Source organism: Lonchura striata, chromosome 5 (assembly GCF_050655825.1).
Source record: "Lonchura striata isolate lonStrDom1 chromosome 5, ASM5065582v1, whole genome shotgun sequence".
Taxonomy (NCBI): Eukaryota; Metazoa; Chordata; class Aves; order Passeriformes; family Estrildidae; genus Lonchura; species Lonchura striata.
The window spans coordinates 51112675-51138387 of NC_140707.1; the positions used below are offsets into that span (position 1 = coordinate 51112675).

Sequence of the window (25713 nt, forward strand, 5' to 3'; positions counted from 1 at the left end):
GACTTGGGTAGATACTGAGTCCAAATTATCTTTGTCTCAAGAAGATAATGAATTCCAAAGAATACATAAATAATGACTCCACAAGAAATATCTGTTAACCTGATGAACACCATTCAGGTGTGTTGTGATGTGCCTCTGCCTGCAAAGATAATGTGAACATGTTTTTCCCTAAAAGGAGGCAGAAAGGGGGAGCTTATCTTCATAAGTGGAAAGCTTAACAACTATTCCACTTTAGCAAGGGAGCGTTAAACATGACAGACATGCAAGACTTTTCTCTTGGAAACTAGCAGGTAAATTGTAAGCTGCTAATAATTGCATGTTTTTCAAAAGTGAAAAGGGAATCAAGATAGTGTAGAATTCCATCATGTTCTCAGAATGAGCAGTACATAGCAGGCCTTCAAAAATAGGATTTGCAGTGTCATTAATATCTTAAAGGTGGTTCTGGTGATCTTGTAACAAAGGAGTTTACATCTGGGAAAATCCGTCTGTATAAACACAAGTGTTCTATTCTGAGGATAAGTCTGCTTTTTTTGCCAGTAGAGTAATATACTTTGCTTGAGGCTAAGTGTGTGGAAATGTGTATCTGAGTATCTATTCAGAAACACCAGTCTCAGCAATTCTGGACTCTGTCTTCCATGCCCATCTATCAGCAATACTTGCAAATAACTTTTCAATGTTCTGAAATCCTGGGCAGTTTTATGTGTGTTTAGAGTCCATTTGTTTAAGTTATAATTAAATCTGGTGACCATGGTCGTGACACATGACAAGTGGAACATATGTCTACAGGACACCACAGTATTACTATTTAAAGATCTCCTTTCTTTCAAATTGCATTCCATTCTTCAGCTTTCTTGAGAGGTAGATAGTATATGGAGACTAAATGTGGCACTAAGTATCTTATGGTCTACTCTACCAGTACAACTATAGAAGAGGTGTGGAGGAAATGAAAATAATGAGCCGTTATCTCTCTTCCAAGAGAGTTATCTGAGCTATGGTGGGTAGCTCTGATTCTGTTACTGAACTTCAACAGCCCACTGAGCAGTTTCAGCTGAAGTGTCAGCTATGGCTAAAGACTTGTGGTTGAATGCTTTCATGTGATAGCTGTACGTTTATTGCAGACAGTATCTTTAATTATCCTTAAGCTTTTCCCAGATACTGTGGCTGTACAGCTGGTATGTACATGCTGCAAGTGCTGGCAAGCTCTCTTTGGAGGATAAGGCTCAAGGTGAGCAGAGGCCGATAAAACTTTAGGTGGGCTGTTCTGGGTGGCCTCCAGATGGCACTAGTGGTCTTCAGTTGCAGCAATTTGTGTTTTCCCCATAACCCTGCATTCTCAGATTCAGTTGGTGAGAGGTAAAGAACCTGGAGTTACTGGATTATGGCCTCCTATTTAGCTGTTTTTCCATTCATTTTCATGTGAGTTATGTGCTGGGACAGATCATTGTATTGCCTCACATAGTGTAACGCTTTGGTTTAAAGCTGGGACAAAAGTTTAGCTCTGCAAGGGGAGGGAAATGTTTGAACCTGGGGGAGTAGAAGCTGCTTTTAATACTTTGCTCAAGGAAAAAACAAAAGATGCTGCCTAAGGGTAGAAACAATTTCTAGCAGAGAACTGGGAGGTATTGTCAGGACCTGGAATCAAAGGTAGTGTAAAAGCAATCCAAGGTGAAAAATACGAGCAGAACAAAGCAGTCTGGTTTTGGAACCTCAGCTAGTGCTTGTGATGTACTATGGTGACTTTTTGAATTTGCTTTCTGAAGGCAGATGCTCTCTGAAGTGTAGTAAGGATGGCCTAGTTTGGTGTTTTAATTTTTTGTTTCCGTTTTCTTTCTCTGAAAGGTCATGTTCGTCTCTAGTGTTATGCTTTGCATATTCCGAGAGGAACCTGACTGTTTTGGTAAACTTGGTGGCCTCTACCAGAAAAGGAGTGCTATGAGGAAACCATAAGATGTAATGATCTTTACAAGGAGATATTGTTTTGGTATAACAAACATTTGTGATATTTGACTGGGTATTTCCTTAGCCTTTGTTTCTTCTGGTACAGCTAGACTTGTCATGACATGATCTAGAGTGGAATTTGAAGCTTCAGAGCTGAGGAGAAGTAAGAGATTGTGGATCCAACATTTTTGTACCTTCTATTTCACTTTCCAGTTTTCATCTGAAGGTGACAGGAAGGATATGTACCCAGATGTGTGTAACAAGGCCTTCAGCTGTTGTGCTGGAAGTACTAAATAACTTTGGCATGGGCAAACCAAATTGTTACCTCTCTCTTTTTTATTTTTTCTTTTTTAATGCATTTTTCAGGAAGATAATGACTTCAAAATGTTTGTTGGGGGCTTTTTGTTTGTTTTTTTTCTGTTTGTGTGGTTTTTTGTTTTGTTTTTTAAGATTTTTTGTTTAAGGTTTTTTTTTCCAGCTTATCTTCTAAAAGACTACCGAGTAGAACATAGGAAGCACTCATGTTGAGTAGGTTCCTTTTCTAGCTATTTCCACCCTACTTCTGTGGAATAAGCTGTAGAAGGGGACATAGCCTCAAGTGAACAGAGTCAACTGTCAGACTTCTGGAGAGTTAATAAGAGTGGTATCAGTGAATGTGCTGTGGCTTTATCTTTTATTACAATACAGCTTTTCTAGTCATGCTTTCCTCAAACTCTATCAAAAGTCCTTGCATATTGTGTGCCTGGTGGACCTTTAGAAGGAACACTGCTAATAGATTAATTTGGAGATATTCAGTGATCTGTTTGGAGGGAGTGGAGTGGGGATTTTCCTCTCTTACGTGAGGCTTGAAATAAGACTGAAGCTGTGCATAAGACATAAAGCAGCACAGGGTGACCTAAGATTCTCCTGTTGGATTGAACTCTGTGTTGAACACTTTTCTAGTACATATTAAAAATAAACACAGTGTACTGCCATACATCTGTTAAATTGGCAGATATTTAGTAACTTTGTACTGGAAAAAACAATTATAATGTAGATTGGTTGTCTGTGATCACAGCCTGGAGAATTGTAGCTGGGACCTTTGCATTGAAGATATAAGTTCGGAAAAAGATTGTCATGGCAAGCTTGCTCCAGGTGTGCCTGATGCACACTCTGTTATCTGATCATACATTAAAAATCTCAGTAGTTTTATTTGAGATTTCCAAAACAGGCAGTGTAATATATTTATTGACATGCCTTTTATATCTTAGTTTGAATAAGAGGGTACATTGTTAATAAACCAGTCTTAATTATAAACTTTGACATGCTTTTGAAGGTGACTAACCAAGCCCAGTTATGTGGGAGTCACAAGGCTTCACTTATAGCCAACTGCTGAATTGGTGGATTATGCTGGTTTTTGGAGGGGCAGTCGTGTAAGTGGGGAATAACAAGCCTGACTTGTGCCTGAAGTACAGCTGAAGAGAACATAAGGCCAGGAATAGCTTGTGCTATTATGTGACTCATATGCTGTTCATGAGTCTTCCCTGTTTTGCTAGTTTTCTCTCCTAACTTCCCCTCCTTCTGTGTGGCAGAAAGGAGCCTGGTGGACCTCTTGCTTGGTGCCTGCAGGCGTGATGAGGGCTTGACACAGTCTGGGAATTCATAGTGAAATGGCCCCTTGTTTTGGGGAGACTTCTCGATAGTCTGCTTTATCTCTTAAACCATGTTTAGACAGCCCTATTTCTGAGCTTGAATAGCTGGAAGGGTTGTAGACCATCAGGAACTTGTCATTCAGATTCACACTGAATTTGAAAAATAAGTTAGTGAAAAAGAAAGAAAACTGATCTGAAACTCAAATGTTCTTGCAAAAGGCCCAAGGAGCAGCAGCTTAGGGGAACTTCCCAATGGCACACAAGGGTTTGATCTGGGGTTAGACCGCTGGGCTTTGCAGCACCTGCCACTAGCTGCTGTGCTGCCACCTGAGCTCACACCACTCAGCCCAGTGACACCCTTCCTTCAGTAGCCTGGCTTTCTAATTGACACTGGCTCCTCTGGGATATTTACCATTTCTGTGCTGGATTCCTGTGGTTTCCAAAGAATTCAGGTATTTGCTTTGAGCCAAGGAATTCACATTAGCTCACAGGCTGTGCTTAGGCCAGAGCTGGCTGAGCTAGCTGCAGGAGCTCCATCCCTCTTGCAGTAACCCCTGCCCAGCAGCCTCTGCTGCTTAGGGAGTGCAGCTCATTTGTTTCTGCATGGACACCTGGGGTCGGGCTACAGCCACTTCAGTAGACATTGCCCCGTGCAGAAGCTGTGGAGCAGTGTTATTCACTAGATGTACCTGCTGGGCTTCATGTCAGTGGATAGATTATCAAGCCAGACAGCTTTATGTTGCTTGCTTACTTTTTAATTAAGATAATCAGATTCAGATCACTGAGGTGAATAACTACTCAATCACTGGGATGTATAACTATATGACCCTACTGTTGTGCTTAACAAACAGGCTGCTAAGAGGTTGCTGACAGTCTGAACAATGAGAAACTAGAGAATGTGAGAAATGGAACATGAGAGGTTCACCAAATCACAGAGTAGCTGAGGTTGGAAGGGATGTGGTCTAACGCCCTGCTCAAGTGGGGGTCTGGTTGCTCAGGACCATGTCGAGATGGCTTTTGAGTATCTCCAAGATCTCCAAGGAGGGAGACTCTCCAACCTCCCTGGGAAGCCTATGCCAGTACTTTGTTATCCTCATGGTGTTTTCTTGTGCTCTGAAGGTTTAAAATCCTGTTAATGGCAATGCATAAATTAAAAACATGCAGACTCGTTGTGAAAAGATTTAAAAAAAGTCTGTTTTCCCCCCTGTTCCTGCAGACATCTGGTTAAGCTGCTCCTGGATCTTGTTCTTTAACATAGAACTGATTGAGTAATTTTATTCAGCTTTGATTAGAGAAAGTGCCATCATAGATGTGTCACCAAAACTCCTTTTTATGTTTAGTAATTACCTTACAAGCTTTAGCTCCTGATCATACTCGATTGCTAACTGACATATCAGGTAGATGCTGTGAAACATTAATTTTGGAGGAGGGGGATTGTAATGGTCTTTAGACTTCCGTTTTCTGTCCTGTAAAGAGCTACGTTCCCTAAACTAAGTGGTAGCTAATAGACTAACAGGGATGCTAAAGTCTAATGCATGGGGAGGAATGAGGGACTGGGAAAGTGACTCCAAGCATAAAACGTGAGGAGCATGCTTGTAAAAGCACTATACTGATTATTTCCAGGACATTTATGCAGGAATTCTGTGTGCAGTCATGGAAAAGTCTATCATAATGTGTGCTTTTTTGTAAAAGTCATTTGAGAGAAGAGGGATAACTATTCTTTCCTTCTTCCCACTCAAGTCTTTTCCCTTCTCTTCTTTTCCATTCTCTTCTTTTCCCAGGCTCTGACTAGATGGCTCAGATAAGCATTCCAGAGCTGTCAAGTTTCATGCAAAAACATGTAGCATCTTCTGTAAATATTTAATGATCTCGTTTACATGTTTCTGAAATGCCTTGCAAACTTTACCTTGTGGTTAATACATTTCCTGAAGTAATACTGGAGATAAGGCGAAGAGTGTTGTACAATCCCTTGGGTAATGTCCTGCTGAAAATTATGACAGTAAAAGGGTAGTTGTTTAGGTTAAGGCAATGTAGGGATGTGGGTTAGGGGCCAAAGTTTGGTATGGTGGATTTGGGGACTTTTCAGTGTGAGTTCTGACATGTTTTGTAAACTGCTAGGTGAGCAGGGAGAAAGCTTGTGTGGCACTTGTAGAGAAAGGTGACCTATTGCAGGTAGAGCTTAAGTGTGGTTATTAGGCTTTTAATGAACCCTTACAAGAAAAGGAAGGAAGACTGGAATCTGTGAGTGTCTGAATACCAAAGGTGAACCTGAGGCATGACAGGGAGGCAGAGAACTGGGATGTCTCAGATGTTATACTATTAGTCTGGAGGTCGAGAGTATTTCTGGTGTCTGAAGGAATTAGTGAGGATTTTTCCCTTAATTTTCTTTTTGTGCTGCCCAGGCTACCTGCTGCTGCTACACCACCCATCTGCTTGCTTTTGATTGTTCTTTCCTCCTCTTTGATCCAAGATGTAGTACAGCCAGAGGGAAGGGAAATGTGCTGTTGGGGAAGGTGAGCTGTGTAGCAGTGTGTAGTTGCTGGAATAGAGGCTGGGTTGTTGCCTTCATCCAGGCTGCAATATGCCTGTGTGACTTGGCTGTGACCAGCTGAGACATGAGCAGATGTATGAATATCGCTTCTCTTTTCTACGCTTTGAATTCAGAAATTAAGGCCATCTCCTCTGTCGTGCTGGAGAAAGAGAAGCTGCAGTGAAAGGGAAGGAGGCTGCCAGAGCTGTTCCCAATATGATTGCAGCTACTTCTGCCTGGGAGGCTGTATTACAGGCAGCAGTTTGTGTGGAAACTGAACAATGCACAGTCAACCTTAGTTTAACCTTTCTGCTTTTCAGCTGTAGTTTTGGGGTAAAAACTCTCCTATAATACTTCTGCTTAGAGGCTTTTGGAATCAAATCTCTTTTAAACCATGTTAGAGTATGTCCTTAATTTTCTTAACTTAGCCCTTTCTTCAGATATTAAAATGGCAAGATTCATTAGAAGGGGAGGATCTTTGGGAGGATGGGACTGCAGTAAGGCCAGGTATACAAGTTAATGAAAGTGAGTATCTTTAGTATCACTTGCAGTTCATTTTCAACGGTGAATACAAGCAATACATAGCATCAGGACATGGGAAGGTGCTTCCTATATTCTTGCTGCTGTGAACTGTGTTATCTCCATGTAATACATATCTCAGAGATGACCCAGGTTAATGCTGTCAGAGAGGACCATTCCTCTTGCATCTTCTCCTGCATCCTCTCCAAGTACATTGACAGGTAAAAGAAGTTCAGTCAGGTGGTTAGAACTTGTGTTATAGAGAAAGCAAATCTGTATTCAGGCCAAAACAGTTGATATTCTTCTGATGGTAGATACAGAGCAGACACTCGTTCCTTTCTTGGCTACCTGCATAATATTTCACATTGTTAATAAGAAGAACTGCTGGTTTAGATGAAGTGGGGACAGAAGAATGTACTGAAGTGGCACAAAACCTTCCTGTCTGACTAGTAGAGGAAAATTTTACCTTTTCCTAGTTTTTTTTCCACTTGAAAAGTCCTACAGTAAAATTCTGTGTAAGAATTAAAAGCAGTGTGAATCCAGTTGTTGAACCACTCAGCCCACACACACTTTATCAGCAGTGCTTGTTAAGTGTGTTGGATCTCTGCATTGTAAGGCCTATAGAGTAGTCCAGAACTTGGACAGGAGCAGATCACAGTGGGGGAAAATGACAGTTGCTTGAAGCAGAATAAGAAGACATGGCAGAAGATAGTGTTTAGATGAGTTTCCCTTGATAAAATAGTCTTTTTTGGCTGAAGGTGGGCCTCCACGTGTGGACAGTCCAGCCTCTGGTTTAGAAGTACTCTTGGATTCCTGTCTGATTGCAGGCTCCCACATAGCAGCATCCACGAGTAATGCTTTGGCTCAGAAACAGTCCTGTCCTGGCAGATGGTGATCTGGACTCATGTACTTGTGCCTTCATCACTCTTTGGCTGGATTATAGCAATATGAGACACCTGGGCATGAAGCCTTTAGTGTTTAGAAAAACAGTTCATGCAGAATATTGCAGCATATGTTTGTGGTAAGTTCTGTTACTAGGAAAACACAAGGCTTGCCCTTTATTTTCTGTCCCTGCTTAGCATATATTTTTTGAATTGCTTTTAGGCTCTTGGCCCTTATCTTTTAAGTAACATATATTCTATTCTTAGTAGTGGCCCAGAATGAAATTGGAAAAGAACGTTGCCCTTAAATGAAGTCATCTTCTAAAAGATTATAAGATTCCTCAGGAGTTTATTCTAATTTCAGGTTTACACTTTGCAAATTTTACTGTTTTTCTGTTTTACACTATTACTGTGAGGCCTTTTCCTATGACCTTGGTTTCTCTAAAATAATGGTAAATTTCTGCTGGAGCAAGACATTCTGTAGCCTGGGAGTCTCTCATCCTTCATGAAGAGAGCATGTGTGGTGGATGAGCAGCATAGTTACTACAGGGGCAGAAAGATACAGTAAGGTATACTCTGAAAAGCTGTAGAACTGTGGAGTACTGAAGGTAATTGTAACTGGTATTTCAGAGGTAGTAACACTCTTCCATCTCAAGTGAGTAAAAACCACAAAAGTGTAAAGCATGTGGGCTATTTGCTTGTCCTGTGCTTCTGGTCTATTACTATGCCATCCAGAAGCTATTGATAGAAGCTCTAGAAATAGCTTGGATTTTCCATTTGCAGGCTTGCACTTAACTTGAGGCTGGTCAAACAAGCTCTGGGTGAATGTATTAAGCATTGGATTATGTTGTTTAAAGCTTGGGCTTTTTAGGTAGTGTATATTACTAGAAATTTTTGAGGTTTTTGGTGCATTACTGAAGTTGCCTGTGATGTCCTTCAAGATGATAGCATCCTAGCAAAAGAGAACACTTAGGTACTGGGAACTCTGGAACACAGTGAAATACCATCTGAATAGATAGACCCCATGGAAGTATTGTCTGTGTCTGCTGGGGTCCTTATGATTTATTTGAGGATGAAAAATTAAAAGCATAAGCTGAAAAGCATAGTGAGCTTAATTGCCCTCTGCTTGGAAGTACAAAGGGAGATTTGAAATGGCTCTCTGATTGTGCTCAGTATCTTCCAGGATCTGGCTGAAAGTATATTTCAACAAGATGGAGATGATGAAACCATAAATAAGAACCAAATATATGACAGGGCTTTTGTCACTGTTTTCAAAACAGAAGTGCTAAATCCAGGAAACTTACAGTTAAACTGAAAAGAAATTCAAATACTTTAAACTGTGGAAATATGTGGAAAGGGGATCCAAACTTCCAAATGCTTTTGTTGCCAGCTGCTCTGACTTTGTACATAGTTAAAGCTGAGAAAAATATAGTGCAAAAATATTTTTCACTCTTTCAACCTTGCCACTTAAAATTAATTATATCACGGGGGGTCTGTTTTCCCCCCTGCTTCCACATGTGTATTTAAGGATAAGTTTAAGCATTTTCATGGATTTGCTGGTATAGTTCTTATGACAACAGGTATTTCTCAAAATGGCTACCAAGTGAGGGCAGTAGTAGCATCGTTTTAACTGGGAAATAAGCTATTTATTTTTTGGCAGTTCTTTCTAAAGTAAGGATTGTGGGTTTTTTGTTTTTTTGTAACTTGTTAGCTGTCTTTGTATAGTTCAGCCTTTTCTGAGCTATGGGAAATAATTGGGGAAGGATGAAGAAAGATGACTAATAATGAAAAAAATTGGAGTTTTTTAATGTTCTTAACATTATTTAATTGCATAACCAGATGATCCAACTTTCTCTCACTCTTCCATTTTTCCAGAAGCATGTCTCCTTTTTCCTGTATTGAGGCTACCTCTATATCTACTCCCCTTTTTATGCAGCTTACCCTGCTGTGTTTGGTACATACTTTTTCTCTTGGTGGGGCTTCTTTGGATAGCATGTTTGACTCTCCCCTTATCCTTTCTTACTCCCCTTATCTCTTTTGAGACATTGGCATCTTAAACTCCTGTGGAAGAGGAGGGTTTTCAGAGTGAAGGTGTTTTGGTTTTTTTTTGTTGGTTTCTTGTTGTTGCTTGGGGTTTTTTGAACTGGAACATGCTTGCTTTTATGTGCTATGGTGATTATCAGTGGCTCATACTGGTCATTCTACCTACCAGATACTCTGGGTTATGCCCTCAATTTTTTAAAATTGATTTTTCTCCAAAGTCCGGGGCCTGAAGTATGTATTGAATCAAGATTACATATAGTGTAAGTAAATGATTGCAGTTAGGCTCGATTGCTATTGTAGGTCCTATAATGCAACTATTCTATTGCATTATAGTCACATTCTATGATATTATTTTTTGCTTGATGTATCCCTTGAGGATAAAGTGTAAATTGTGTTAGATGAAGTTTCGTTACATGAATTCTCTCCCTGAATGTTGCTGTTGAGTGGTGTGTATGGTAGTCTGTGATTTGTAGTGACATTCTTGCTGTATCTAGCAAGAATGCCACTTGTTCAAAAAATACTGTGAATTTTTATTCCTCTTTACAGATTTGCAACAGTGAGGTATGACCAGGCATCCAAGAACATTAAAAACCAGTTCATGCATCTGACCAACTACAGTGTCAACAAGAAGAGTGGGGATTATGTCAGGTACTTGGCTGGAAAATGCAACCTGTTCTTTAGAGGTTGGGTCAGTTTACCTGACTTGGTCTAATGCTGATCCACAGAGGTAGGCCGGTGGTGTCAATCTCCTTCTTTCCTTTATTTTTAGCTGTGATGATCCCGAAGTAGAGGATTATGGAAACAAGTGGAGCATGAGTGCAGTGCTGAGGTACTTAAAACAAGAGGGGAGAGACACTGCAGGTCAGTAAAAATCCTGTTCTGTTATTTCTTTGTTGGATCTTGATCATCTCACTAGTGTGAATTCTAAGAAGTCAAGTAAGAGCCCCAGTGAGTCCCATTTAGCACCAGAGCAGGGTGGAGGGAAGCGTTGTTCCTTGCTCATGAGAGCTGTGCATTTATTCCCTATCCCTGGAGAGAAAGCCTAACCCCTTCCTTTTTGCAACTAGTATTCTGAGACTTTCTCAGGGTGTGTTTCTTAATATTACCTACATTTCCCGTTTCTTAAGGTCATTCAATTCCTTCTAAAAGCTTCCCTCCCTCTACTGCTCCCATGGCGTGTTCAGTCTGATGAATGACCAACCTCTGGACAACTGTGCCAGTTTGAATGACTCTTGGATGTGGTGTCATCTTTCCATGGCTCAGGTTTTTGCTGGGTGTTTTCATTTAGTATGTGTTTCATATAAAATAGTTCCCTCTTTCACACCTTTGCCAGGTCTGCTGGGAGTAACTGCATCTGCTGAGCAGAATCCGGGTATATCCTTTAAGGGATAATTTACCTGTGATACTGAGGCATTAGTAAAATTGCTGATAGCACTATGGCCCATATTGCAAATGCTGCCAAGGAAACCTTGAATGTTGGAGAAAGGGGTTTGAATCTGACTTGAGATGGAAGTAGACTTTTTTCCATCATGTGCGTGCATGGCTGTCCAATCCCTTGCACCATATGTGTTCAGCCAGCTGTGAATGCATAGTAATTAATACATCTCCACACCTCACCCCAACCTCAAGTGTAAAATATGCACTCTTAATAATTAAGCAAACTCCTCAGCAATGCAAGCAGATTTCTTTAACTATCCATTACAAGACTTGCACCTTTCTCTGATGCATCTGGTTCTGGCCATAGGGAGGCAGAATGCTGGCTGAAAAGTGCTGGCCTTGTCTGGGCTGGCAGGGTTTTTGTGCTCTGGGTTGTTTATGTGTGCTGGGATGTTTCCATTCTGTGTTGGTTCCGCTTAGTTTTCTGGTACAGAAGTTCACATCTGAATTTGCTTGCATGCTCTTTCTGTAATTGTTCAGGTCCCTGCATGTCATCATCTGAGCATGAGAAATAGTAATTGTAGACCTAAAGTAAACTCTGTAGTCAAGTGGTTTCTAGAAGATACTCTTTGAAGCAGAGTTTGCCAGATGTCTCTGTGGATTTGCTTGTGCTCTCTTTGAGGGGTGGGGAAAGCTGTCCTTTCATCTTTATTAACTTCTGAGATTATGACTCCAGTATTCATTCATTTCTCCCTTCTCTCACTTTTCTATTGCTTGTCCTTGAAAACAAAACCGGTGTGGTGTTCTTTCTATTGCATGACTCATCCCAAGTCCAGTGTAGAATCCAGGTCTACATCTAATGTACATATTTTTTTGCCTTTTGCTTCCTCTGTCTGCTTAGACTCCTGTTCCTGAGCTCTGTTCACAGGCTCATGAAGGAGCTGGAGAGTGCATTTTTACTATGGATTATCTATAGGTCAGCAGGACTGGGAGCTGTCACCAGTCATAAAATCTTGAAAATATTTATGAACTTTGGTATGGGAACAGCTGCTTTAGAGGAAGGTGCAGTGTCACAGAGCAGTTATCTCATAAAAGTTCACAAGAAAAATTGTTACGTGTTGGTGCTATGGCTTATTCTATGTAGTTTGAAGGCTTATCTCACTAACCCACTCTTGTCTAACTCTTATTTAATCTGTCCTAATACTGAGTGGGCAGTGGTCAGACTCCAGCTGACTTGTGCTGGTGTATTTGCCATATGTTTGTTTACCTGCGCTGGACATATACTGACGTTTACCATTCTCACATTCCCATTTGTGAGTATTTTTGCACTAGGATACTTATGCATGTCTGTTACTTAGGCTTGCATGGGTTTCCAAGCATCATTGCTTTGTCATCCATAGGGTCTCATGTGCTTTGATTCACAAAGGTGTATCTCTATTTGTATATTCTCATGCCTTCCTGGATATTGTGCGTTACTTCACAATTCACTTTTTTTTCCTTTTTCCTCCTCCCCCTTCCCCTCCTTGCAGCACTGATGGCCAATGTGGAGGACCTGATTATCAAGACTCTAGTTTCTGCTGAGCTGTCCATTGCATCAGCTTGTAAAAGTTTTCTTTCACATCGTGGCAGCTGCTTTGGTAAGACACTGGGGACATCTTTGTTGATTGCCTGTTGAGTACTGTTCGGAACCTCCAGCTTTGTCATGCTAGAGAGAAATGTGCATTCCCTAGTGCAAGAAAGCTGGATGTTGTTTGGTTTGGTTTTTTTTCTTTAGCATAAGGCTTGGTGAGGGCAGGGGGCATCGAATCTCAGTTCACCCTGCATCACCGCTATTGATCGGAGTCTTGTGCAAGAAAATGAAAACAGGATGGTGAAAAAGGACTTGAAAGGGAACTTAAGGAAGTGCTGTAAAGTTGGTGATTTACTAGTGCCCTTGCAAAGAATGGCTGTGGGTGATTAAGCACGTTTTTAGAGCATTTGCTATTTTCTCTTGAGGCACCTAGCAGTGTAGTTCTGCGTTTTCCTCCGCGCTGCTGCGAGCGGCCGCGCGGGGGCGCTGCTGGCAGGCGCTGCGGCGCTCGCTGGGGCGGCTCCAGAAAGCGGCGGCTGGTACCGCGCTCTGCCTTCTCCCGCTTCCAGCGGCTGCTTCCCAGCCTTCCCTAAAGAGGCCTCCTCCTGCTCCTAGCCGGCCTCCACTCTTGTGGATACATGCACGAAGATGAAGTCTGTCAGTGAGTAAACCAAAGGCCGAGCTTGGCTTAGGCCAGCCTGTGTTTAGCTATTGGAACTTACGTTTAAACTAGCTGCGACAGGTCAAATCCCTTTATGTGGTCCTTGAGTTGCACTTAGATATTGACAATTCTGCAGCTTTCAATGCCCCGGAATAAATGTATCCTTGGATATTTGAGGATGATAAGACAGTCACGAATTAAGGAGCCATGACTGATAGGTTTTTTAGTTACCTCCCAAAACTAGCTACCTCTCCCATGAGTTTCTCCTGACTTATTCTGACGCCTTTGTTCAAGATTGAAGGACCTGGTCATACATGGGGATTTATGAGTTAGATAATAGTCTCAGTGAAATGGCACTTTTTTGGCTAGTTGAAAAAAAGACACATCAAAGCCACTTTAGCTGCCTCTTTTTTTGGCTTCTCTCTTTTCCTTCCTCAGCTGAGTCTCTAGAGCTGTGTATATGGAAACTAATGTTCTTCATGTACTTTCTGCTGGGCCTGGCTCTGAGGTTTTCCCACTTCCTGCTGCCTCCCCAGGGCTGCACTAACCACCCTCTCAAATGCTCCCCCACAAATAAACTGTTTTGTTCCGTTTATTTCAGTGTAAACATAAATTAAGAGCTTCCCAGGAAAGAGAGCTTAAGTAGGAGCCATACTGCTTCCCTAGGGAGACTTAGGCATTTCCAGAGCTCAGTACTCTCTGCCACCTTCCCCCACAATTAAGTAGTGGTCCTTGTCTCAAGGATTTGAACTTCTATTATGCTGTATGGTTCATTTGTCTTGTGTGTGTCTTGTACTGACACTTTTTGGTTGTACAACTTTTAACCTTGTAAATGTTCAGTTTTTCTAGCTGGAAGTGTTCATAATGGTTTAGTTCATAGTTGTTAGCAGGAAGGAGAAAACTGGGAATAAAGATTTCAAGGCAGCATCTTGAGTCTCAGATGAATTTTTTTTTTTTCATTCTGAGCTGTGAGCAATGAAACTGAGTGTGTGTCCTGAGGAGGGCTGATCATGTGAAAAGTATCTCAGACTTCAGAAACCTTTATCTGAAGTTCAGATACCGAGATGGGTCTTGTTTGCAAGACTTGTAAAAAATATAATTAAGTTGTATTCTACTTTAGTGCTTGTAATGCTGTTATAGGGAATAGAGTCCTGTACAACTGCCATTTTCTTCCTAAAAAATTATATCACTAGTACTTATTTGTGCAGATGAGGTTTTTATTTCTCTAATAGTTTAGTACTACAGTGGTCCTTCAGTTCTTTCACAAGTGTTTTTATATGTAATATACTTATTTCCTGGATTTAAAGGAAGAGAATTCATTTGTGGTTTATTTATTTTCTGAGACTGGTGAGACAGGCTGATTCCTGCTACTGCTGCATGCCTAGAAAGAGTGCTAGGTCAGGATGATCCTTTTTCTACTGTCAAAACAGAGTGCTGGTGACAGTTTGTGTAAAGAGTGAGTTTCATTTTGGCCACATGTGAGCTATTTACTGCATTCTAGTAATAATCAGTTTTCAAAGGACTTGGGATGCTCAGTTTTTTTCTCTGAAGTGCATCACAGAAGCAGTGCAAGTACTACATGATTTTGTTGCCTTGTTCATGCGCTGTTACTAACAAAGGGATCCCAGTCATCTATTTTGTTCTTTGAAATTAGCTAATAATTCCATATGTAAAATGAAGCTCCTAGTAGAAATTGTTTTAACTAGTAATTCCAGAGGAGAGGGTATGCTGCAACTCTCCAGATTAGTGCACTGTCCTGAAGCTGGTCACCAGCTGAGTTGATGGTTACCTCTAGAGCCTTCTTTAAGAGAAAGATAGATAGGGTTTGCACTTATTTGAGGGATGTGACATCTCAGTGTGGGAACAGGAGGCACAATAGGGCTGCATATGCCCAAGCTGATTACAGACTGCATTTTTCTCCCTCTTGAAGTAAGCACTTCTGGGCAGTCTAAAAAGAGCAGTAAGGCCTGCTTTCAGGCAGAATGAAAAATTTCCCTGTGGAGTGGTTTAGTAGGGTAGGAAATGAAGGTGGCTGGGTACAGCACATATTTTTGCCAGCAGCCAATGTAGCACCATTTTATGCACTCACTGAAATGTGACCCTAAAGAAGCAACAGATTGAAGACCTCTTGTTTAATTTACATTCTAGTAAACCCAGCTGTGACACTCGAGCTTGTCTGCAATCAAGAAGGCAGGCTGGCCAGGATAGGGTAATGGGCATATTGATCCCACCAAAGCAATGAGTTTATTATTTAACTGCTTCTGTGTCTTAAGGCTGAACTGGTCAGGCTTTTGCTTCTAATCACATCTATACTGAGAAAAAAAGCTAACAATAAAATATTGTATGACTTGAGTGATGATGATCTGGAGCTAGATGCTTTAAAAGGTCATTTGTGCTGAATCACCAGTTTCTCAACTGCCTGTGTGGCTGTTCTTCATGAACATTAAGCTTTCTTAGTGGTGGCAATTAACCTATTTAGGAGAAGCCTTTTGTAGTTTTGAACAGTGCTGGCCTGCTCCATTCTGAGTTTTCTAGGGCACTAAAAACTTGAGATTCTTAAGGAATTTCTATACATACTTGATGTGAGGCGAGTCCATGCTTAGTGGCTTAAGTCAACAGTACATATACCATACACATTTCCTATGTTTTTCTAGTTTCTTATGTCACATGCTACAGAAAAGCTAACAGGGATTTCCTGCCATTACCTTTTTCTTACAAAGCTTAATCCATTCTATTTTTATTGCTTTAACATCAGTCTTTGCTTTGAAGCCAGTGTGTAAAGATGCCATTGGAGTTGTCCCTAGACTCCTCTGGCTACAAGCAGATTCAGGAGACCTGTACCTTTCAAGACAGGTGTTTTGATGATATGATGGGCAAGGTAGATTTTGAAATGTAAATATATCTTCAGATTTGACTAAACTGTCAGTTGAGTGTGAAGGGTAAAATGAGTTCAAGGGATAGGTCTTCTAGTCTTAGCTTCTATAGGAACAGGGGGCCTATCCCTTCACTGTTTTTCTTACTTGTCCCTTCATAGCTCTAAAAGGTACCCATCTGATATTGGTGATTTAGTACCCAGAGCTTGGTTGAAAGATTCAAAATTCCTGTTGCTGCAGAAACTTTGTTTCTTTAGGAAGTTGTTCTTAGCTTGGTAGCGCCAGTTTTTTCCTCAGAAGGCTGGAGCAGACCTAAAAAGCTTTTATGGCTGGTTTTGGGAGACTTAGGAAATGACCAGCACTGTCAATTTCTCATCAATGGACTTGTGTTACCAAAATCAGAATCAATCCTGGCTTCTCATTCTGTCTTCTACTGCCACTGGCTCCTGTGGTGGCATTTGGGTCTTTACCAGATAGATGACGTGAACGTGAGGAATACCAGGTTATTCTTGTCTCATGGCTTTCTTGAGGCTAAGGTTCTTGGAGTGTAAGAACTTGGGCTAATGAGGTTGGGAAACATACTCTCTTTATCCTTCACTTCCATCTGTAGAGTCAGATGGCTTTTATTTTGGTCTACCTAGTATTATATTTTGCTAATTTGGGCACTTGAGTTTGTTGAGGACCAAGTAGAAACATATCTACTCTTATGTTCCTCCGTGTTGGAAGGGAAGTTAAGTGATGTCCTAAAGTGGTTACTGGGATATTAACCTCTTTGCTCACTCTGGTATCACCCACTGGATTGATCAAGTTTCTACCTTGTGAGTGATAAATTATTTACTCAGTAAGATTAGGATTATAAAGGCAGCCCAACTTGCACCAAGACTCCTGTTCTTTGATGTTAGCCTTGAAGCTACTTGTCTCCTCTTGTTGGGTCCTTTTCTGTAATAACATAGAGAAAACCTTTCTCTGTTAAAATAAAGGTCTCTTAAAAAGGGAATTAAACATTAATAAAAGAACAGAAAGAATAGGAAGGAAAAATGGAAGACTTGAATTTCAGTGCAAAACTTCTTGCAGTACGTCTGTAAATAGGCTCCTACATGAAACAAGGAGATGGGTTTTCATTGCAATATCAAAAAAGAGTTACATGCTGTGCAATTTTTTTCCCCCACTGTTTGTGTCCCTTCATGACTTCAGGTTGTCTCCCTTTAATTGTAGAGTATGTACTTTGCAGTAAAGCTTTTTTTTTCCTCCAGGGGACAAACTGCAGAGAAAGACCAGATTTACAGCAACCCTTTAGGAACTGAGCTTATTCATGCTCTGCAAAATCATGAAAAATATGTTTATGCTACTGTCCTGTTGCTTGTGACTTAGTTTCTGTACTTGCAGAGAGTATCAAATTATTTGGGGATATTTTGTCACAGAGAGTGCCGGTGCAGTCTTGGAGAGGATTGCAAGATAAATGTGGAATACATGGGAGTTTACCAGAACCAAAAAGCCTGAGACTATCTCTCTAGCCTTTGTCTTGGTGTTAGGTAATGTCATTGACAAAAAAATCTCTGGCTGAACTGTTGCTGTTAGACTTCACTCTAAAGCTAGGCCTTCTTTTGGGAGCGGGAAGTTCAGTCAGCAGTGACTTTTCTATGGGGATTAGAGGAGGGAAGAGGCTGAGAGACTGTTCCTGCTGAGTCTTGGAAACAGTTGGTAACTCCTGATATAATTCCAGACCTTAGCAAACTGTACGGGTGAAACATGCTTTTGTGGATTCTAGTAGCAAGAGAATGCACTGTGGGAACCTGGTACCTTAGTTTCTTCCCTCAGTAACACTAGTGGCATTTAGGTGGCTTGTGGTGAACCTACCATTGCCACAGTGTGAGGCATGTTTTGCTCTTTTGGTTGTTCTCTTTACTCTCTCTGCTGAGGGAAATGGCAGCCTTGCTGAAATTGGTAATTGCAGAGGATATACTTTTGATTATCCTATGCTCATGTGACTCCACATCTTTGTCCTGCCTGTGTATTTATTTTCTCAAGTGGTAGTGGAGTTTCACAGTGGAAAGGGTACTGTGACTACTGTTTTATCTAGGAAATACATTTTCCAAATGTGTAAGAGAGCCAGCAAGGTATTTCTGGGTAAACTTCTGATTGTTGAGCAGATCTTTGTGCTAAGCCCTGTTTGGAATCTGTGAGGCTTGGTTTAATTGCTAGACCATGGATATTATGTAGCTTCTGATACCCTGAGGTAGCAGAGACATCTGTCTTAAGGCTTGTTGATGTGTCTCAGAATATGTGAAACTAGGGGCATTATGGAACAACAGTGGAGACTTCCTAAGTCATTGCAAGTGGCTTTAGAATCTGTGTTTAACAATGGAATTAAATTAATAGGGATACCCTGAAGAACTTACTGGCCTAATAAATAAGGCAGACACAAGGGAAAGGAATGTGAAGCTCCAGCAGAATGGTTAGAGCTAGCTGAGGTTGAAAGGTTTCCCATGTGTATTTGAAAAAGTGGACAGAATGACTAACTGGGTGGGAAAGATGGAGCTTTAAAGAGCCGGCAATTTGCAAGAGAATTGTGTGGGAGAGGAGGGCAAAGTCAGAGGAGCCAAAACACTAGGAAAGGGCCTCCCAGGGGCCAAGGAAGGGAATGGCCAGCAGCAAAAGAAACAGGAGCTAGTCAAAACAAGATGCACTTCTTCCTGACTGGGACTGGGAGGCTGCAGACCAGCAGCTGCTGCAGGCCCACTCATTGCTTCTCTGCCTTGGGCATGAGCTGCCGAGTTTTCTGTGCTGTTAATAGTCATGGCTTTTCACCAAACCTGAGACTATTTTGAAATAATGTATTAAAGTCATCAGGAGTTTCTCCTGGTCAAAATGTTTTGCTAATATTTACACTTAAAATCCCCACCTTCTCCTTTTCTCTCTACTGCAGCCATTCCTGTCTGGGGAGCAAGAGAAAAAAATGTAGATTCAGCCTCATTTCTTTGGAGTGACCCAGCTCTTTAACTCTCTGCTGTTTTGTTTCCCATTCAATGTCTGGCTACAGACTCTAGAAGAGTGAGCAGGCAATGCTTACTTTTCTGCCATTTCCCCCCTTCCAAGCCTCCCCCCCCCATGACCCCAGCTCATTAACTTCCCATTATAAGCTGCATGAGCTTTTGCACAGCTGTCTGCATGGGAAGATCTTGTCAAGCAGTTCAGCTCTCCAGAGCCAGCATCAACATCAGGCAGGCGACAAAAAGCCAGGGCTGCAATTCAAGGAAAGAACCATGGCAAAGAAGCTCTCCTGCTTTTATTTATGGCACTAGGGAACTGGTTAATTTCATGAAAATCCTTCTCTGCCAATTCCTTGTTTTATTGTGTTTAAAAAAAAAAATGCTTAAGTTGCCTGATGATTATGAAGTCTATTTCTTAATGCTGGGAGGAGGAATTACATTAATGGAAACTTTTGATTTACACTCATCTTTGTGTAGCATCCTTCTTGAAGCTCTTTCCAAACTAGAGAAAACATGTATAGAGAGTAAAATAGTAAAATCAGATTTGGAATGGGATACTGGCTTCAATCTGACCTGTATAGAGCAGAACGTGTCTAGCAGATGTAATATGTTATTACTGTTTTAAAAGCTAAGGAAAAAAAATATTTCTATTGTGGTTTGCTGCAAAGTGGCAAGGTATCAATAAACTAAAAAGTTATGGGAGGTTGTCCACGTAGATGGAATTGCTGAGGAGAAATCTGTTGTAACCCCATGGGGATATTGCAGAAAACATACAGGAGTAATTGAGAAGAAGCTGATGCTTGAAAGGAGCAAGATTTTTCTCTAGCTGACTGGAACAATGAATAAAGGGATTAAAAAGTGGAAAGGAGAATGAAGTTTTGTTGTTTCCAGGGTCCAGTGGAAGAAGTAGATTGAACCTGCTAGTGTCAGTTCTATGTGAAAGGAAGTAGAAGAGTTCTGTGTGAACTACAGCTTGTGGGCAGTAAAGTGTTCTTAAGTTTTCTACATCATACTTTCCTAATATTTTTCTTTCCACTCTTTCCCCCACAGGCAGAATATATTTAAGTTTAATTCTGAGGAAGTGAAGATTGCCACTTGAGGAGTGTTATTATTTGTTCATCCCTAGAGAGTTTACTGGATTTAACATATATAGTTGAGATAGAAATGACTTGGTAGAAACTACTGTTGGACCTTACATGAATGCTTAAAAGTGCAGTAAGGTGAACTTAGTGTCTGCTGTGTTTTCAGAGCTGTATGGTTTTGATGTCCTTATTGATGACACTCTGAAACCCTGGCTGTTGGAAGTGAACCTGTCCCCATCATTGGCCTGGTAAGTGATTCCCAATTTAATATGAGGCAGGGACTGTTGCTAGAGATGGTTGTCCTTGAAACTTGTGGTCCTAGGAGGGCATGATTTCATGATGCCTGCAGATTTTGTTCCACAGCTGATGGGCAGAGAGGATACTTGTTTGCTTTTTTTCCTTTGGATGAACAAACTTACTGCAGCAATAGGTTTTAAAAGAGCCCAGTTGGGATTCTATTTACTCTTTAATTATTTCTCTTCTGTCGTCACTGTTAATGCTTCATAATCTCTCATTATAGATAAATTCTGGAGCTCTGTCAGACTATTGTGTTGGATTTCAATCTTCTTGGCTGACAGAAGCATTAAGATTTTGGAGTCCAAGCAGAGTTCAATCAGTTACACTTTACTTGAGTATGTAGAGGAGTTCTTGGGTTCAGTTTGGTACTCTAATCACATAAATTCTAAAGAGTGAGTGTTGACTTGGCCCTTATGCTGACCCTCATGCTTGAATGGAAATTGAGAATTTATTTTGGTATGTCTCTCAGCTATGATTTTATGTGGAAGAGGCATAGTTAAGTGTGTTTTTTAAGAATTCTATGACAGTAACCTTTATTTAATTCATGAAATGTAACATACATGCATCCAAATAAAGTGTTTCTAGCCTTAAGGAGAGTTTAAACAAAACTGTGTGTGTCTGCATTAGGACACCAAAAGCTGTGGAAAAATGATAAACAGATTAAGCCATTGCTCTCTGATCTTTACCTATGTATGTGAAAATCACCTATTTTTCTTCTAGTTTTTGTCTGTTTTAAGAAGGCAAAGAAACTATATTGGGAGATATACTGAATACTGATACATTCCTCTCATTTAATGCCAGAAAAATAATTCATATTATCCTCTGTTACATGTGGGGACAGCGATGCTCCTTTGGACCTGAAGGTCAAAGCTAGCATGCTCTCAGATATGTTCACTCTTGTAGGTGAGTGAAACAAAAAAAGTCTTCAATCTTTCCCTCATTTTAAAACCAGTAAAAGGTAGGTTTATGAGCTGCATGTTACTAGATGAGTATAATAGATGTGAACTCTAGTTAAGGAGAGCAGCTGTATTTAGCACTGAGAAGTGATATATGGACATTTGAACTTGAGAATAATTGTCTGTTTGTGATGCTTAGGTGGCTTTAAGAGTCCCTAATTTGGTATTTGGAGACACTGCCGTCTCTTTAGCTTTCAGAGTTAGTATTTGTGCATTTTTTAGGTTGAATTTGTGGGTTTTGGTTGGGTTAGTAGAATTGGAGTATTGTCTAGAGCACAGTGTCCCTTGCATCTCGATTTAGTTGCTTGATGCAATTTGCTGCACTAGTGAAAGAAGTAGAGTTGTCATCAGATACACTGCTCAGCTGTTTAAAAAACCAAGTCTATCTCTGTGCTGCTTTCAGTAACCCATTTATTGATTTAAGTACTTGGTCTTGAAGCAAGTTTTTGTTCAAAAAATGTGATGCAATTGCAGTTAGGATTAAACAAAGCAAGGTATATAAAAAAAGAAAAGGATCCTTATTGGTCCTTGGGCAGGGACAAGGAGGTCATGTATTGACTGAGATTGTGAACAGAAATTCTAGATTCATCTTTCAGGGCTTGTTTGTCTTAAAGTTCTCATGTGGCTCTTGGTGCCCTTAGGCTTTGTATGCCAGGATCCTGGCCAGCGGTCAAGCCGGAACATTTATCATACGTCCGAATCTGTCAGAAGAAATCCATACCAGAAGCTGCAGGTAAGTGACTTTTGCAAGCCCTGGCTGAGGAGGAAGTAATTCTCACTGAATCTGACTTGGGTGAGAGAGGCAGTGAGCGAGATTATCTGGATTTCTAATATAACTATGGAAGATGAAATTTTTAGCTGTGGGGATGGTGAGGCACTGAAACATGTTGCCCGAAGAATTTGTGGACTCTGTATCCCTGGAGGTGTTTAAGACTAGGCTGAATGGGGCTTTGAGCCCCTTGGTCTAGTGGAAGCTTCCCTCCCCATGGCAGGTGAATTGGCTCTAGATAATATTTAAGGTCTTCCCAAACCAAACCATTCTGTGTTTCTCAGACTCAGGGGATACACCTGAGGTCTGAGCTGTTCAACCACTTGGATTTTGTTGTAGACAACAAGCTTCCAGAACCCTGGAGCTTATAAGTGTCTTCAAGACCTTCTCCTAGGTGAACATCTTCTTGCATTTGAAGCTTAAGGCTTCTTTCCCATTCTCTTTTGGAATTTGACCTTCTTTCCCATGGATCACTGGACTGAGGTCTCATGTGCCTTGCTGTGACTCCCCCTTGCCTTTTCTGTTGAGGTAGTGCTTTCTCAGCACTGTAATGTTGAAGGACAGTTGTTCTCTATTTCTTTTTGTCTGTGAAATGGATTCCATAAATATCTGTGGAAATGGAGCATTCACAAAAGGCAGGGAGATCTGTTATGTCACTTGGACTTTCAACTCAGTTCTCAGGCAAATAGGCAGATGGTGTTCTCTGACATCTCTGCAGCTGTGATGGACATGCAACATGGCTGTGTAGCTCAAGTTCAGTTAGGAAATGACAAGTCATTTTTGTTCAGTGACAGTGTACCAAGACACTGTTCATTTTTGTATAGTGAAAACTCACAGAAATTGCAGTATTTTGTTTCTTGTAAAACTCAAGAGTCTTTAGTCACTGTGAGAGAGGCAAATAGCTGGTAAGATGAGATTTGAGTATCTTTAGGATGCATGTCTGAGTCTGAAACTTCTAAGACAAATGTAATAATGCTTTAAATACATATCCCTCTGACTGTATAGGTGCTCTTTGTAGCAGAAAAAAGGTACGTGAGATAAATTAGGAACCATTCAAAAGAAATTGCCCTTCTTTCTTAGAGTAATGTGATCGGATTCTGATGATTTGACAAAATTCTACAAGACAGTCTCAGAAAATTATGCTGTTGTAAAGCATTGAATTTTAAGGAGGCTTTCAAATTTGTTTTGCTTAATACATGCCCACAATGAGATGTAAAGCTGGCCAGTTGAAAGTTGCAAAGATTTGTATGACAGTACATTGATTATGAGATAGGTTAGTTAGAGGAACCACCCTAATCTATGTTTAACAGGAACAGGTTTGTAATGTCGTGATAAAGTTTTACAGCATTTTTTTCTTAAGTACCTAAGTGGAAATCCCATAGCTAAATAGGTGTTTAGATCTTTCCATGGTCTCGGAATGTTTTAGCTTGTTCTTTGCTGAATAAATTTTATCTCAGATTTTTGATACCTGTTCCAATTCTCTGTTGCAAAGGGTATATGTCATCTCTTTTGTTTTTTCCTATCTTCTTCCTGATGTCTTAAGTTTTGATCATTCACATAGGCTGTTTTTAATCATTGCAGAAGTTACTGCTTGGAAAAGAACTGTTGGTACCAGTGCTCTTGAGAGTTCTCTTGAATAATTGTCTTGAGATAGTTATACTCTTTTCATAGTTTCACCAGACTGGATTGCAAGTTTCCTGTGTAATTTCTTTGGTTTGACTCTTTGAGTGTTTCTCCCTCTAGAGAAATGAACAATTTTGCTTCTTCCTTTGTAACTTCTTGTTGATTTGGGTTGGAGCTCTTTTAATTAATCATAAGCAATGGAGGGACCTCGATCTGTTTTGAGTAGACCAACTGTAGAGAGGAACTTGTCAGTAGTACAGCTAGAAATGATAGATAGGTCTCCAGAGAATCCTTTCTTACAGTATTTGCTTCTCTTGGGTGTTGGAGAAGAGGAAGACAGCCTGAATACCACTGAAGACAAGAAAAATCTAAGCTCTGATGAGTGTTTTCTTTTGAATCTATACCTGTCCTTAAACTGGTTTTACTTGTAGGCCTGATACCAGGTAAGTGTCAAGGGTACTTCTTGACTTTCTGATGTATCTACACCTTTTGTAGAATGCTAAAATAGTATATTTTTTTTCCTTCACAAGAACTGAATATTGTTGAGATATTGAAATAAAATTACTTGAAAAATTATGGGAGTTCAGTGTGCTTTTGAAAACCGTATGTCCAGATGCATTCTGCACAGTTGAGCACACCTGAGAGTAGAATGAGTGCTTTGTTTGGAATGGGGACAAGATACATTTGTGCAGGATATGAGGAAGATATAAGTGGTTAGCATTATCTCTGGACTTCAGTTATCATAGAATAGTTTGGATTGGAAAGTACCTTAAAGATTATCAAATTCCAACTCCACTGCAATGGACAGGGATGCCTTCCACTAGATCAGGTTGTTCCAAGCCCCATCCAGTTGTCTTTGAACAGTTCCAGGGTTGGGGCATCCACAATATCTCTGACCAACTTGTTCCAGTGCCTTACCACCCTTTGCTTATACTGTTTTGTTTAGGGTACTTGCCAATCCTCAACAACTTGGGCAGAGATCATAGTGTCTTTGAGAAAACAAGATTTTTATTCTCTTTGTGTGTCTCTTGCAGCGTCCTGTGTCTGTACAATCGCAAAGAGCAAACAGCAGATCAGTAAGTACCCTTCACCTCCCATCACCTGTGTAAGGGCTACAGTTTCAAATGTTACAATGCTTTCGGCATTAATTAGTCCCTAAATATATTTTACAGTTAGAATAGCCTGGGGCAAGGGTGGGGGGGTGAGAGGGAAGTCATCATAAGAAGAGGAGATGGCACTAGCATGTTTCCATGTGGGAAAAGCAAATGTTGAAAAAATATTACATAACTCTGGCAGCTTAAAAAAAAAAGTAGGTGAAGCTTGCTAGGAGTCAAGGTCAGCTGGATCAAATACCCCAAAGATTTTAAGACTACAGGTCTGAATGATCAGGTAAGCACAGGAGAATCTATGCAGACAAAATTCAGGTGGCCGTACAAGAGAAGTAATCATTTTCTGTGAGGCAGCTCTCTGAAGGACACTGCAAAAATTTGAGTGAACTGGGTCAAAATAGATGCAGAGAAAATGATTTCTGAAAGTTAATAGAAAAATATGGGACTGCTGTTAGCCTAAGTGAGACCATCTACCTTTCTAAATGTTATATTTGTCACCCTTCGTGCAAGAAATTGATTATGAGCTCATAATTCTAAGCACCTGGCCATGTGGGGACATGTTAGGCATTATTTTGCTGTTGGCTTCCTGCACAAATGTAGTGGGAGTTATTATCTTTTTTTTTTTTAATGGGGTTACCTGTCAGGAAGAGAGGGTAGATGAGATCATCTTGAGAACCTAATTCAGTCTCTTCACTGCTCTTTGTTATTCTGAGTATGTTTAGCTGAGGCTCAGAGGAAGGAGTATTACTGAATTACAAGGTTTTGTAGAGAATAGAAAGGATCTTTGTGCCAGCTGCTGTCAGTGCTTATTAAATTAGAATCATGATTTGGGAAGCAAGGATACTTGCAGAATTTGGAGGTATA

General features: G+C 40.6%; 1 protein-coding gene across 11 annotated transcripts in view; it reads left to right on the forward strand.

The window, feature by feature from the left end:
• TTLL5 (tubulin tyrosine ligase like 5) overlaps positions 1-25713 on the forward strand; it is a 122385-nt gene that overhangs the window by 12030 nt on the left and 84642 nt on the right. For all 11 annotated transcript variants that reach the window (XR_014956057.1, XR_014956058.1, XM_085582158.1 and 8 more), the window contains 7 exons: positions 10089-10190; positions 10312-10403; positions 12449-12556; positions 20262-20343; positions 21234-21295; positions 21990-22081; positions 24775-24816. Coding sequence is in view for 9 of the 11 variants with exons in the window: in XM_085582158.1 (XP_085438284.1) it covers positions 10089-10190; positions 10312-10403; positions 12449-12556; positions 20262-20343; positions 21234-21295; positions 21990-22081; positions 24775-24816 (580 nt within the window). In the remaining 2 variants the exon portion in view is untranslated. The remainder of the gene's footprint in view (positions 1-10088; positions 10191-10311; positions 10404-12448; positions 12557-20261; positions 20344-21233; positions 21296-21989; positions 22082-24774; positions 24817-25713) is intronic.